The 13,335-nt window shown below is 37.0% G+C and overlaps 1 protein-coding gene across 1 annotated transcript; it reads left to right on the top strand.

Moving 5' to 3' along the window:
- Positions 1 to 209: 209 nt before the first annotated feature.
- LOC106778794 (cytochrome c oxidase subunit 6b-1) lies at positions 210 to 6,507 on the top strand. Its single transcript, XM_014666790.2, has 5 exons — positions 210 to 366; positions 1,428 to 1,712; positions 1,814 to 1,896; positions 1,994 to 2,075; positions 6,237 to 6,507. The coding sequence occupies exons 1-5, from the start codon at positions 325 to 327 to the stop codon at positions 6,288 to 6,290; spliced, it is 546 nt and encodes a 181-aa protein (XP_014522276.1). The 5' UTR covers positions 210 to 324; the 3' UTR covers positions 6,291 to 6,507.
- Positions 6,508 to 13,335: the final 6,828 nt, after the last annotated feature.

Raw genomic sequence — 13,335 nt, 5'->3', positions numbered from 1 at the left:
ACAAAAAACAACATGAAATATAAGAAATTAAAAAAAGAAGTACATGTATATTGAGCATAACTGTATACAATTTCAAAACAAAGAATATAATAGACATGTAAGAATTCATACAAAGTTATTTTTGTATATTTATCATTACAGCATAACTGTTTATCGTAATTGTTTTTATAATAAATATTTTTTTCTTGACTCTTCCGAATATTTTAACCATAAAACCTTATACAAACCCGAACACGAACACGATCTCAATCTGTTTAAGCTTTCCGAGTTTTGACCTACAACACTCGAATCCTCTCTTGTGTTGTAGCCGCCTCGTGACCATCAATGGCGGAAACTGCTGCCAACAAATCTCAATCTCTCGCCGAGGTATCCTTCCTTCATCTCTCTTTAATCACTCTCCCTTTTTCAGTTCCGCTCCTAGAATCTTCCTTTTCACTGGAGTTCAGCTAATCTCATTAACCATCGAATTTACAAATCAGACCTTGATTTTGTTGTCTCACAATCTGTAGTTCCTTGAACTAAATCTAGATTAGGTTTCAGCTGCGTTTTTTCTTTTTTTAACCTTTGGTGGTAGTGTTTTTTAAAGTGCTTTCTAGTGTATGTTATTAAAAATAAAAAATTGAGCTTGACACAATCCCTTACATTTACTAGCTGTTATATCTACTGATAATTGTATGCCTGATCTATATCATGGGCACCGAATTAAGTCTCTATGTTGGCGGAACAACGTTATTCCTGGCTCTGTTGTTTTTTATTTTGGTAGAATTGGTGTTGTATTGGAACAATTGAGGTTTAAAATATTTATTTATGTTTTGGAATTTTTAAAATGAGTTTAAAAGGATTCGTTTTATTTTTTTTGTATGATAATGTAAAATCACTTTTGAACTGTTATTATACATATGCTCAATGGGTGTCTGCATAGTGAATTAGTCTTCCCAACGGAGAAAGAGCGGATATCAATCCTATCAAAATTAATTATACGCAGAATGATTTTGAATAATAAAGAAGCCCAAAGAGAAGTACTGTGGGAATGAGTTTTCTTTGTGGCAATTGGGATTTTGAATCAACCAAGTCGACATTAATCTTACATTCCATTTTACTTCAATTTTTCTTTTATTTTGTATGGCTTGTATAACTATAAAGACAAAAGTAATTGACATGAGCGACATTACCAGCATTAAATGTTGTTGGATAGATCGGTTATGTAAATTCCATGTCATAAACATTAAAACCTCAGTAGAATTGCTAAGGTAAGATGTTTTTCCAGCTTCTAACTTTCTCGTCTGGTAGTGATGATCTTTTCCCTCAATTTCCTCGGCTCAATTTACATTTTGTATGCCTCCAAGCAGCATTCTTTTACACTCTGATGTTTGGTTTTTTGTTTCATAGTGTTAGATAAGGAAGTGACATGTTTTATTGGCTTGCAGGAATATCATGTGAGTGACAAGCAGGAGAAAACAGCTGTAGTTGAAAAACCCGTTGAAGTCAAAGAAGTTGAAAACCCACAGGAGGCTGGTTCTGTGGAAGCTGTTGTTGAGAAAATTGTGGAAGAAACAACACCTGTTGCCCCTGCAGTTGCTCAGGAGAGCAGTGAAGTAAGCCCTCCTCCTGCTGAAGAAAGTGCTGAAGAAAGCACTGAAGAGCAAAGTAGTGGAAATGTTGAGGATAACTCTGGCAATGAAGATGCAGCTGAAAAGACCCCTGAAATCAAGGTGACATTTACTAATCACTTTTATAGAATTGGTACACAAGTTCCTGATAAGCAAGGTTGGCACTCCTTCAATGTTTTAATATTTGTGCTATTATTTTCCAGCTTGAAACTGCTCCAGCAGATTTCCGTTTTCCAACCACAAATCAAACCAGGCATTGCTTTACCCGATACATTGAATATCATCGGTGAGTTATATACGGTTGACTTTTATTTCTATTTAGCTCATTGTTTACATTTCTCAAACACTGTTACTTTATTTTAATATACCAAATTCTTGTGCAGATGTGTAGCTGCAAAGGGTGAAGGTGCATCAGAATGTGACAAGTTTGCTAAGTATTATCGTTCTCTTTGCCCTGGTGAATGGGTATGTATTTTACCATTGAACATTGTTTATTATCTACTAAGTGTTAGGGTCTTTTTGTCCAACGAGATTTACACTTCCTTTTGATAGCATAAAATTTCTATCTGTTTATGGTCTTATAATATTCCTTTGCATAGAAATGTAGTTACATTTTTACTAGTAATATAATTCTTTATAAAGAATTTTCGTCTGGTATTCTACAATTTAGCATTCCTTTTGTTTTCTATGCTATTTGACTAAATGCTAAATTGAAAAGGTATTGAAAGATGGACAGACGTTGATATCTATAAAAAATGACTAAAATAATAACTTATTAAATATGTAAGGATGCTTTATGGAGAGGAAGACTTCCTTGGTTTTGTGTATATAGAGATTAGAGGAAGCTCTTAAGATGTGGTTAATGTTCCTGTATATTGATAGATGCATGATACTTTGCCCTTCCGTTTTAGCTTCTAGATGTTAAATTAATTTCTGTCTACTCATGTCATCTCTATGCCATCTTTAATATGTTATTATTCCTTCATCCCTTTAATTATTGTGGCTTCTTAACCATTTGAATTCATTCTGAGAACTTGGAGATGTACTATATTCCTTCTCAATAAACCAGGCTTTAGTCACCTGATAATGTTGTTCAAATGAAGATCTTCATTTTTTAAAATGATTAGAATCAATTTTGTTGTTTACCATGATTAGCGTCTCCTTTAATAGAAAAGCCACAATTGATGTAAAGCAATGACAAGAGAATAAATTCAATGTATTGTAGATGAGTGTGCGTTGGATGAGTGGAAATCCTTGACAAGATAGGAGAGAGAATGAATGTGTTGAAAAGTGTATTGTAGGAAATACATTAGAATCTTTACTTAGGTGGTTCAAACATTCGTGAAGACCTATTCTGGCTCTAATCAGGGGACTAATCACATGATAGATAACCCTATAGCTAAAGATGATGAGAACATGATTTTATCCTTGACAAGATAGGAGAGAGAATGAATGTGTTGAAAAGTGTATTGTAGGAAATACATTAGAATCTTTACTTAGGTGGTTCAAACATTCGTGAAGACCTATTCTGGCTCTAATCAGGGGACTAATCACATGATAGATAACCCTATAGCTAAAGATGATGAGAACATGATTTTATCCTCACGTCGCTTGGAAGTTACGATTTTGTTGGATCAGCTTGGATCGCTGTTAAAAATCGTGTGAAAACAGAGTCTCACAATGTGGTCTCTCCCAATAGTGAGGAGAAGCGACGTTGCAATGGTGCCTCTGGCAATGCAATTCCTCCAACTGTGATGGAGAAAAAGCCAATAGACCTTGCAGCGGTGCTGCCTCAGTCTAGGGCTTTTTAGTGGGTTGGAATTGGACCTGTATTAAAACATTAGTCCATTTTGTTTAGGGTGTTACTTCCTCCACCACTACCCCTTCTCCCTCCACCTCCTCACAATTTTTTTAATGATAAAATTACTCTTTTAATTTTTAACCATTTTATTTTTAACTATTTATTTATCAAACCCTAAATCATTTTTCACTATTACTCTCTCGTGCACAGCTCCACCCCCTAGCTTTCTATTAGGGCAATTTTTATTAGCCAAGTATTACTCCAGTGAAGGAAAAATCTATCTCCTCGTTCTATCCACTTTCGGTCAAGCAATACAACCATGTTTTTCTTTGTTCGGTCAAGCAATACAACCATGTTTTTCTTTGTTTTGAATGCTGATTCCTAAAACCATGTATAGATATCTTCAGAATTGCAAATACAGTCGTCCATGGCATTAATTAACAATTTATTCACGGACAAGACTTTAAGCCTGGAAAGCAACTTTGTGACACCTGGAAAATGCTCAACTGTGGCCATGCTTTCAGTTATGCAATTTAAGTTGATGCTCACATTACACTATCGCAGTAAAGAAGACCTAGAAGTTGTTTTTACATTTTTTTCCTCTAATAGGAATGATTCTCCATTTTGTGGGAGACATAAGACCTAGAAAAGAATTCCCTCCTTTACGTTTATATTTCATTAAACGGATGTGCCACATCTGTTCACGTATATGCCATATCCGTGGAGGTTGTTATTTTCTTTTAGTTGGTAGTTTATTAACTTACCTTCAACGGATGTTCACATCTCTTGATGGATGCTCACATCTGTTGACAGATGCTCACATATGTTAACGAATGCTCATATCTGTTGACGGATGCTTACATCCGTTTAAGGGTTTAAGGTTGATTACGTATCTCGACTACGAAGCTCTGCAGTGCACTTTCACTTCCTTCACCACTGTACCTTTAAGCACCACCGAGACCGACTTTTGGCACCCTGCTGGAACAATTCCTTTCACCACCACCTGCAACCTCTCACTCACCACATTCTCACACCACAATGAAAGAAAGATAGGAGGAAGAATTCGAATGATTAAAGAGGAAGAAAAGCACAATGAAACAATGAGAGGACGAAGTGGAACGTTAAAGAGGAAGAAGAACTTTTGTGTCGCTGCATGTATTCATGTAGGGAATTGGAGTAGGTAGAAGTTAAAAAGTATTAACCTAAAAGTAAAATTTTACTCAAGGATAAAACAGGAATAAAGAGGTGGAGGGAAGATTAAAAGAAGAATGGGGAGATGGAGGGAGAATGGGTGGTGGTGGAGGGAGCAACACCCTTTTGTTTAAAATATTTTTAGCCCAATTAGTAAATGACTCTGTAAACTGCCCCAAAAAATAAAACTGACTTTTTGAAATCTTTGAAAACCTTTACTGCACTGAAAAAGTAATTCCCTCTCTTTATCGTAAGTGAAGAAAACTGCCACTGCACGATCAAAAATTAAAAAACAATTACTCTCTCTTCTTTAAGTGAGGAAAATTGACAATGCACACTGCCGCTCTTCCTTGATTAAAATGTATCTAGACTGCTGCTTTTCCTTCTTTAAAACACAAAAATCCACCCATTTAGTCTCATTCCAATTCAATCTATTTTTCTCTCTTTTTTTAATGAAATATAATGATTTTCTGTGTGAATATCAATTTCATAAAATTTGTCCGTGTTAGAATTTTCATATTCGATATATGATTTATATTTTCCTTCCAATCTTGAGTATGATCACGATTTTGACTACCTTGGTTATAAGATTAATTTGATGGATTTGGAAAGGAAGGTGGGAAAGGTCTTGGATTCAATTTTTCCACTAATAAAATACTAACAATTAATATTTGTCGATAAAAAAAAAAAAAAACATCACTGCCATCATGGACAACCATCAGAGAACTCATGCAACTCCCCGATGCCGCTAGCTTCATCGTTGTTGGCATTGCAACTCACACTACAGTCGTCACTGGAGCTGCTTTTGCAGCGCTTGCCCTTTGTTCCAATCATTCTACTATTATGCTCTCTCTATGTTGCTCTTCTGCTCTTTTTGGTTCTTCTGCCATTTTGCTCACCGTGTCTTTCCTTCAAATTCGATAAAGAACATATATGACCAAATTTTAGTTGTTATTTAGATCTTACTACATAAGACTTGAGTTATTTTTATCATTTATATTAGTTTTAATGCGTGCACTAGTTTACGATTATAATTTTGTGTACTCAAGTTACGATTTGGCATCCCCTTTCTGATCCTCTTATATCCTCTTGAGTTTGACAATGCCAGGAACATTTGGTTACGTTTGACTATTCTCTAGTCAAAATCTAAAATAATTTAAATAAAATGGAAGCTACATGTGTAGAAGACAACTTCTGATATTCCCAGACATTATTTTCCAACCTGCTCATGGGAATTGAAATGTAGAACATGATAAAAGTGGAAGTTACAACTTCCCAATGGATCATAATACCCAGGAATACTTTTTAAATGATTTAACAAACATGGAAATGTCACATTCTGATGAATATATTTTTTATCAGTTAAACAACATATTCCAAGTTTCTCATTTAGAACTTGGCCTCAGTTCAAAGTTATCATGGGTAATACTTGGTATTTTCATTTTCAATAGCAGTTGCCACCCGGTCAAATACACATAAATGTTTGATTTTTTGTTTCATTTCTTGTTTTTTGCTAATGGCTTGCTTAGACATTCAAAAAACTGTTCATTAGTTTCTTTATTCCTGCTACTGCTAATTTTGAAATTGTGAAGGTGTGCTAACAACCTGTTTTCATAACTTTGTCTATGCATCAGATTGACAGATGGAATGAACAAAGGGAGAATGGAACATTCCCAGGCCCGCTGTAGGTGGTGCATATTTGAAATGGCTGCTCATTTCGTTGTGCAGTATTATATTTGAAATCGTTAGACATAAACTCCCATACATTTGGGGAATTAATAAGAAATTTTGGATCCATGTTTGAACTAAGCTCGAGTTATACTCTTTTCAGGAAGGGCTGGAGAAATGTCCAGAGATAAATTTTACATTTTTAATTGGATTATCAGTGCTTTAGTCTTCTATAAATTTCATCCCATCTATTGAACAAAAAACGTTATTTTGACAATTTTCTCACTTAGTTATAACAATTATTTGAGAAAAATAGATTTAGTTGAGAGAATAGATAGGGAAACGGAGTGATGTATAATTTGGCCAATAAAACAGGAAAAATGAGGTTTTGCAAAGTTAAGAAAAATTACTTTCACATTTTATTTTTTAATTTCTCTTTACTCTTTACCCTTTAGGCAAGATATTATATATTTACTCTCTCCACTAAACTTTCTTCCCTCTATCTTCTCTTAAAATTGCATTTTGAATATTAATCTAGATTAGTCGATTTAACTAATAAATTGATACGGTAGTGTTGTATTTAATTCAAGTCATTTACAGACTTCTAAAACGGGGAAATTAACTAAAAGTCATAAAACTTGTATAAATTGATAAAATGTAATTTGTACGTCAGTGAAAATGACAATGCCATTTTCATATTTCATTAAAAAGTTAGAGTGAAAGTGTCATTTGTAAAGAAAAGGCAAACATTTATTAAATAATTTTTGAATAATCAATTTAGGGCAATTAGCATTGATACAAGTAATTAAGTTTGGGTTTGATTTTAATAGACTCATGTAAGCACGTGTCAAATACTAAATATGAAAGGTGTACTTAATTACTTGATTCAGATTTTTTTGGATTCAGATAAAATTAACTTAATTTTTTTGGATGATTCTTTTTTATTTTTCTTATCATATTAAAAATAAAATGTATTTATATTTACTGTACTGAACTAAATATTTTGTTTCACAAATGTGAGTTTACATTAGTGAAATGCTGGCCTATATTATACCATTCGATTTAAATTTAACTTTTGGAAGTTGTTACGAAATATTATTCATTGACTTCACCGATCATTATAAAATAGTATTATTATTAAGTGTTATAAATTTAAAATACTATTTTAATATTTTTATACATTTCTAATAATTATTGTACTATACAAAGTGTACCGGTTAGGCAATAAAAGTTGTTGATGATTCGCCACTAGTCGACAGGGTATGGGTCAAGCGACAAAAGTCATTCATGGTTTGTCACCAGTAAGCATCGATCGGTTGAAGTAACTGATTGGTCAGACAACAACATAGAGGTATATTGGAAAGCTTTCATGGTTAATTAATAGGTTTAATTCTCATATCAAATATGAATATACAATATTAATGAATAATTAAGGAGTTTTATTGTCTAAATATATATTGTATTAATGAATAACTCATAGGCTTGGTGGATATGAAGTCTGTAAATATGAGATTAATATCTAGGTAAAAACATTTTTTTTCAGAATTATTCTAAAACCTGCTTAAGAAACATATCTAACTTGAGCATCAGAGAGCTTTTTGCAGGTCAACCACCAATCGAGAAAGATTACTAAAAGAGTTGTATGACCGGAGTAGAGCTAAGGAAGTACGTTTGACCTTGGACCCTTTCAATCGAAACATTTGGCGCCCACCGTGGGGTCGGGGACTATAGAAGAAGCCCAATTGAGACCACAATGGTAGAACAACTTGATCAGTTGGGTGTGCTTCAGGTGTTAAGGGCAGAGATAACAACCTTGAGGGGCATAATGTGTTGATGGTCAAAGGGAGCAATCAATGATGCCGACGTAGGTACTCAGGGTCGAGAACCGTCATATAGTGCAGGCGGAGAATAGAGGCCAGGAGGCAACTAGTGCATTGGCCTGGTGATTCGTCCCGATCGGGTAGAGATACTTGGCCTGGTGTTGCGTCCCGATCAGGCGGAAGGACTTCATCCTTTCACAGTAGTAGTTATGGGGGCACCAATCCCAGAAAACATAATGCTCCCCCCAATTGAAAAATATAATGGATCAAATGATCCAAATGAGCACCTTCGATCTTTCGTAGATGCAATGGCGGTCTACTCACCAAATGATTTAGTCTGGTGTAAGGTTTATTCTTTATCTTAGGAAAGAGAAGCCTTGCCCTGGTTTCATTCCTTAATGCCTGACACTGTTGATGGATTTGGCACTTTGCATAACCTGTTCGATCAGCAATACACATCTAGCAGAGCACAAAGTCTAACATATCTCACACTCGTGAAGATAAGGCAAGGAAATGAAGAAACATTGAAGGATTTTATGGACCGGTTTAATAGAACAGTTCGTCAAGTGAAGGATGTGAGAAGGAAGTTTATACTGAGTAGCCTAACAACTACGTTGAAACCAGGACCCTTTGCCGATAATTTGTATGTCGAACAGCCACAAGCATTAGGAGAATTATAGGATAGGGCAGGAAGGTTCATACGTATTGAAGAAATGCGTGCTTTTCAGAAGGGACAAAAAGAAGAAGCTACACAAACGGTGAACCCAACCGTGAAAGGGGGCGGCCCAAAGCATATGGTTTTCCCTAAAGGGCCCAAATATATGCATTATACGCCCTTGAACGCACCCAAGGCAGGAGTATTGAAGGAAGCATTGTGGGCCGTTCTATTACCCTTGATGCAATCACCAACCCCAAAAAATGTTGATTGATGAAAGCACTGTCAGTACCACCAGAATCTAGGGTATACTACAGAAGAGTGTGCAACAATCAGAGATAAACTAGAGGGGTTAGTAAGAGTGGGACATCTTAAGAAGTATGTGCGGGAAGAGTAGCAAAGGGATCCCCCGAGGAGAAATAGTTGTCAGTCTCAAAAGGATGATCGGCAAAGTCGAAGTAGGAGTAGGGAACGATCCTTGATGAGTCACATTAATACGATTTCAAGAGGGTTCGTTGGAGGTGGTTCGACTTCGTCAACGGGAAAGAGGTACTTGGGAGGTTAACAAGTATTAAAAGGGTGTATGTGGTGAGGCGATCCATGCCTACAATCACATTCTCGAATGAGGACTTTCACACTCCCAATCCATATCAGGATGACCCGATGGTGATAACGATAGTGATAGCTCGTTACAGCATAGGCAAGGTTCTCATTGACCAAGGAAGTTCAACCAATATCCTCTATTGGAAAAGGTTTTCAACAAATGGACATGTTCAAGGATCTAATTATACCCTATAATGAGAAAATTTTGGGATTTTTGGGGGAGCGAGTTGACACACCAGGGGTCATGTCAACTTGAGAATGTATCTTGGGACTGAACGAGGTGTGAAGGAGCTAAAAGTCAAATTCTTTCTAGTAGAGGCTAATACCTCAAATATTGTTTTTCTTGGTAGATCCCGTTTGAATGCCTTTGGAACAATAGTCTTGACGCCCCATTTATCAATGAAGTATCCATTGGATGATGACACGATTTGCACAGTTCGAGCTGATCAAAAGATAGCTGAAGAATGCTACGCAGCAAGTCTAAAGGTGGAACCTTGGGTTCCAAGGTCGAAGATGAGATGTTTGGAAGTGGCCATGATAGACTTGGATCTGAATTGACACCGATGATTGGATGGAACCATTAGGCGAAGTGCACCCATTCGGTTTGGGGAGGACGGTGGAGCATATTACCTCCATAGGAAGAGACCTCACTAAGGGTCAAGCTAAAGCCATTGGTCGAGAGTTAAGGACGAACATCGATATATTTGCCTCGATTGCAGCTGGCATGCCGAGAATTCATCCCAGTATAATGTCACATAAGTTGTCCCTTTTTAGGGAAGCCCACCTTGTCGCACAAAAAAAAAGAAGGTTAAGAGCAAAAAAGAGGCAAGCGGTGGATGATGAGGTGAAAATCTGTTGAAAGTTGGTTTTATCTGGGAGGTAAAGTATACTACTTAGTTGACCAATGTAGTAATGGTGAAGAAATAAAACGGACAGTGGAGGATGTGCACAAACTTCACTGACTTGAATAAGGCATGCCCAAAAGACATGTACCCTCTCCCTAGTATTGATGGCTTGGTGGATGGGGTCCTAGGGTATCAAGTCCTTAGCTTTCTTGATGTTTACTCTGGATATAATCAAATCCCTATGTACCACCCAGATTGCAAGAAGACGACCTTCATCACCGAACAATCGAACTATTGTTATGAGGTTATATCATTCGGTCTCAAAAAGGCTAGAGCTACATATCAATGCCTAATGGATAAGGTGTTTAAACAAAAGATTGGAAAATGCATGGAAGTGTATGTAGAAGATATGGTGTTAAGGAGTCGATCAGTGGAGGATGACGTGAGAGACTTGACAGAAGTATTTGGTCAGGTACGCAAGTATGACATGCGTTTGAATCCAACAAAGTGCATATTCGGAGTGCCGGTTGGGAAATTCTTGAGTTTCATGTTGACCGCCTGGGGAATTGAAGCCAACCCGAACAAGTGCAAGACAGTGCTAGAGATGAGGAGTCCTCAGAACCTTAAGGAGGTGAAAAGGTTAGTAGGGCGTCTGACTTCTTTGTCTCGGTTTATTCCAAGGTTGGCTGAGCGAATAAGGCCAATTGTTAAAAAATTGAAGAAAGATACCCAAGGGCAATGAAATGATCAATGTGAAGCAAATTTTGGCGAAGTGAAGGAAATACTTGCTAGTCCGCCAATAGGACGATTGGATTTAAGGCACGATTTACAACTTTTCCTGGCAATTACAAATGTAACGATCAGTGCGACGTTGGTACAAGAGACTCCTGAATTTAAACCAATCTACTTTGTTAGTAGAATCCTTAAAGATTTTGAAACAAGGTATCAACAGCTAGAAAAGGTCGTCCTAGCATTACTTACAGCGGCTAGTTGTTTGAGACCTTACTTTCAGGGGCACCAGGTGGTGGTCAAAACTTATCATCCTGTGGCGAAAAGATTGCGTAAACCAGACTTGGCTGGGAGTAGGGATGGCAACGGGTCGGGTCGGGCACGGATAGTGCCTACCCGCAACCCGACCCGCCGGATAAAAATGTACCCGCCACCCGACCCGCTATCCGCCGGGTACCCGCTTAAAAAATACCCGCGGGTATTTTAAAAATCCGCGAGTACCCGCTGGTACCCGCGGATATCTGCAAAAAATAAAAAAATATATATATGTGTTTTATATTTTTTAAAATAAAATTTAAATAAAATAACAAAAATATATATATAATATAATATAAATTAAATTAAATATAAATTAAAATTTAATTTTAATTACTTTTAATCTAATAAAATATAATTTTATTTTATTTTTAATTAAATTTAATTAAAAAAATATAAATTAATTTTTTTATTTATTTTTTGTGGGTAGCGGGTACCCGCGGGTCAGATAGTATACTACCCGTACCCTACCCGTTTAGAAGCGGGTATTAAAATACCCGCTACCCGTTACCCGCGGGTAGTAAATATCCGAGGGTAGTAACTACCCGCTGTGGGTTTTACCCATGGATACCCGTGCCCGCGGGTTTTTTTGCCATCCCTAGCTGGGAGGATAGTAGGATGGTCAATTGAATTGTTAGAATTTTGATAGCGATATGAACCGTGAAAAGGTGGGTCGCATCCATGGAAGCTCTTTGTCAATGGATTAGCCAACAGGCGGGGAGGTGGAGCAGAAGTGATCCTGGAAGGACCGAACAGACTAGTGATAGAACAATGACTCATCTTTCCGTTTAAGATTAGTAACAACCAGGCTAGGTATGAGGCCTTAATAGCAAGATTGGAGCTCGCTCGGGACTTAGGAGCCAAATCTTTGGAATGTCGGACCGATTCCCAGTTGGTCGTGGACATATGAATGAAAGCTTTTAGGTTAAGGATGATCAGTTGCTCCAATATTTTCACAAAGTCAAGCAACTAGAGAAGTAGTTTAGAACGACTGAGGTAAAACACATACCTCGGGAGGAGAACGTTCGGGTAGATGTCTTGTCTAAGTTGGCTAGCAGAAAAGAAAAGGGACAGTTATCCTCGGTAGTAAGACAAGTTTTGATGAAGCTGACTATCGAGTTCCTAGTTATATCCAGAAAGACCGAGTAGGAAAATTGGAGAGAAAAAGTCATTCAGTTGATCAAGGAACAGGAGGAAGGCAAATCCCTTCGGATAAGGGATGCGAAGAGGATTGCTAGGTTTCTCCTCATCGAAGGGGAGTTGTATAGGAGGGGTTTCGCTACCCCTTTGTTGAAATGTCTGTCTCGGGATGAGGTGGAATATGTGTTGAGAGAGTTTCATGTAGGAGTCTGATAACGGTTCAAAAACCGTTATTTTTATACTTAATTTTGATATTTAATGCACCATTTTTTACTTAGAAACTAGCTTGCACTCATGATTTTGCTTTAGTTTTGTGAATAAGAGAGTTAAGGACATGTTTTATGATGTTATCAATAAATTCCCTTGATTTTGTAGGTTATTGGAATGATTTGAAAGAAGGGTTGAAGTATCAAGGAATTACAGTGTAGAAAAGTCAACCAGTAACCAGTCAACCAGAATGCTGAAAAGTCAACCAGAGTGCAGATTCAATATCGCAGGCGGCGCTGAGCACCAGGCTCTGGACTAGTTTTTCACTATTTTTCGCCTGGGCGACACTGTTGCGGGCCATTCTAAGTGTCGCACCTACCGCTGAGCGGTACTGTACCGTTGAGTCGGCGACGCGAGTTTTGGGCCAGTTTTCAGTTATTTTTATGATCTGTTTTGGGACTGGACCCATTTTCTATTATTTTTCCACCCTATTTAAAGGCCATAACATCTTAGAGAATGTATCTTTTGATTGCTTAGGCACAGAAACACACTTTTCACCCCTTTAGGGGTAGATTTGGGAAATTGACAACTCTCCTTTTTCTCTTCCTAGGGTTTCTATCTCTTTCATTCCATTGTACACCTATTTCTTCCATGACGATGGAGAACTAATCTTATTTGTTGTTGGGGAAAGATGTAACCTCTAAACTCTCTTATATCGAAGTTCTTATTTTATTCATATACTTTAGTTATC

This window comes from Vigna radiata, unplaced genomic scaffold, assembly GCF_000741045.1.
Source record: "Vigna radiata var. radiata cultivar VC1973A unplaced genomic scaffold, Vradiata_ver6 scaffold_187, whole genome shotgun sequence".
Lineage (NCBI taxonomy): Eukaryota > Viridiplantae > Streptophyta > Magnoliopsida > Fabales > Fabaceae > Vigna > Vigna radiata.
This window is presented reverse-complemented; position numbering and strand designations above follow the sequence as displayed.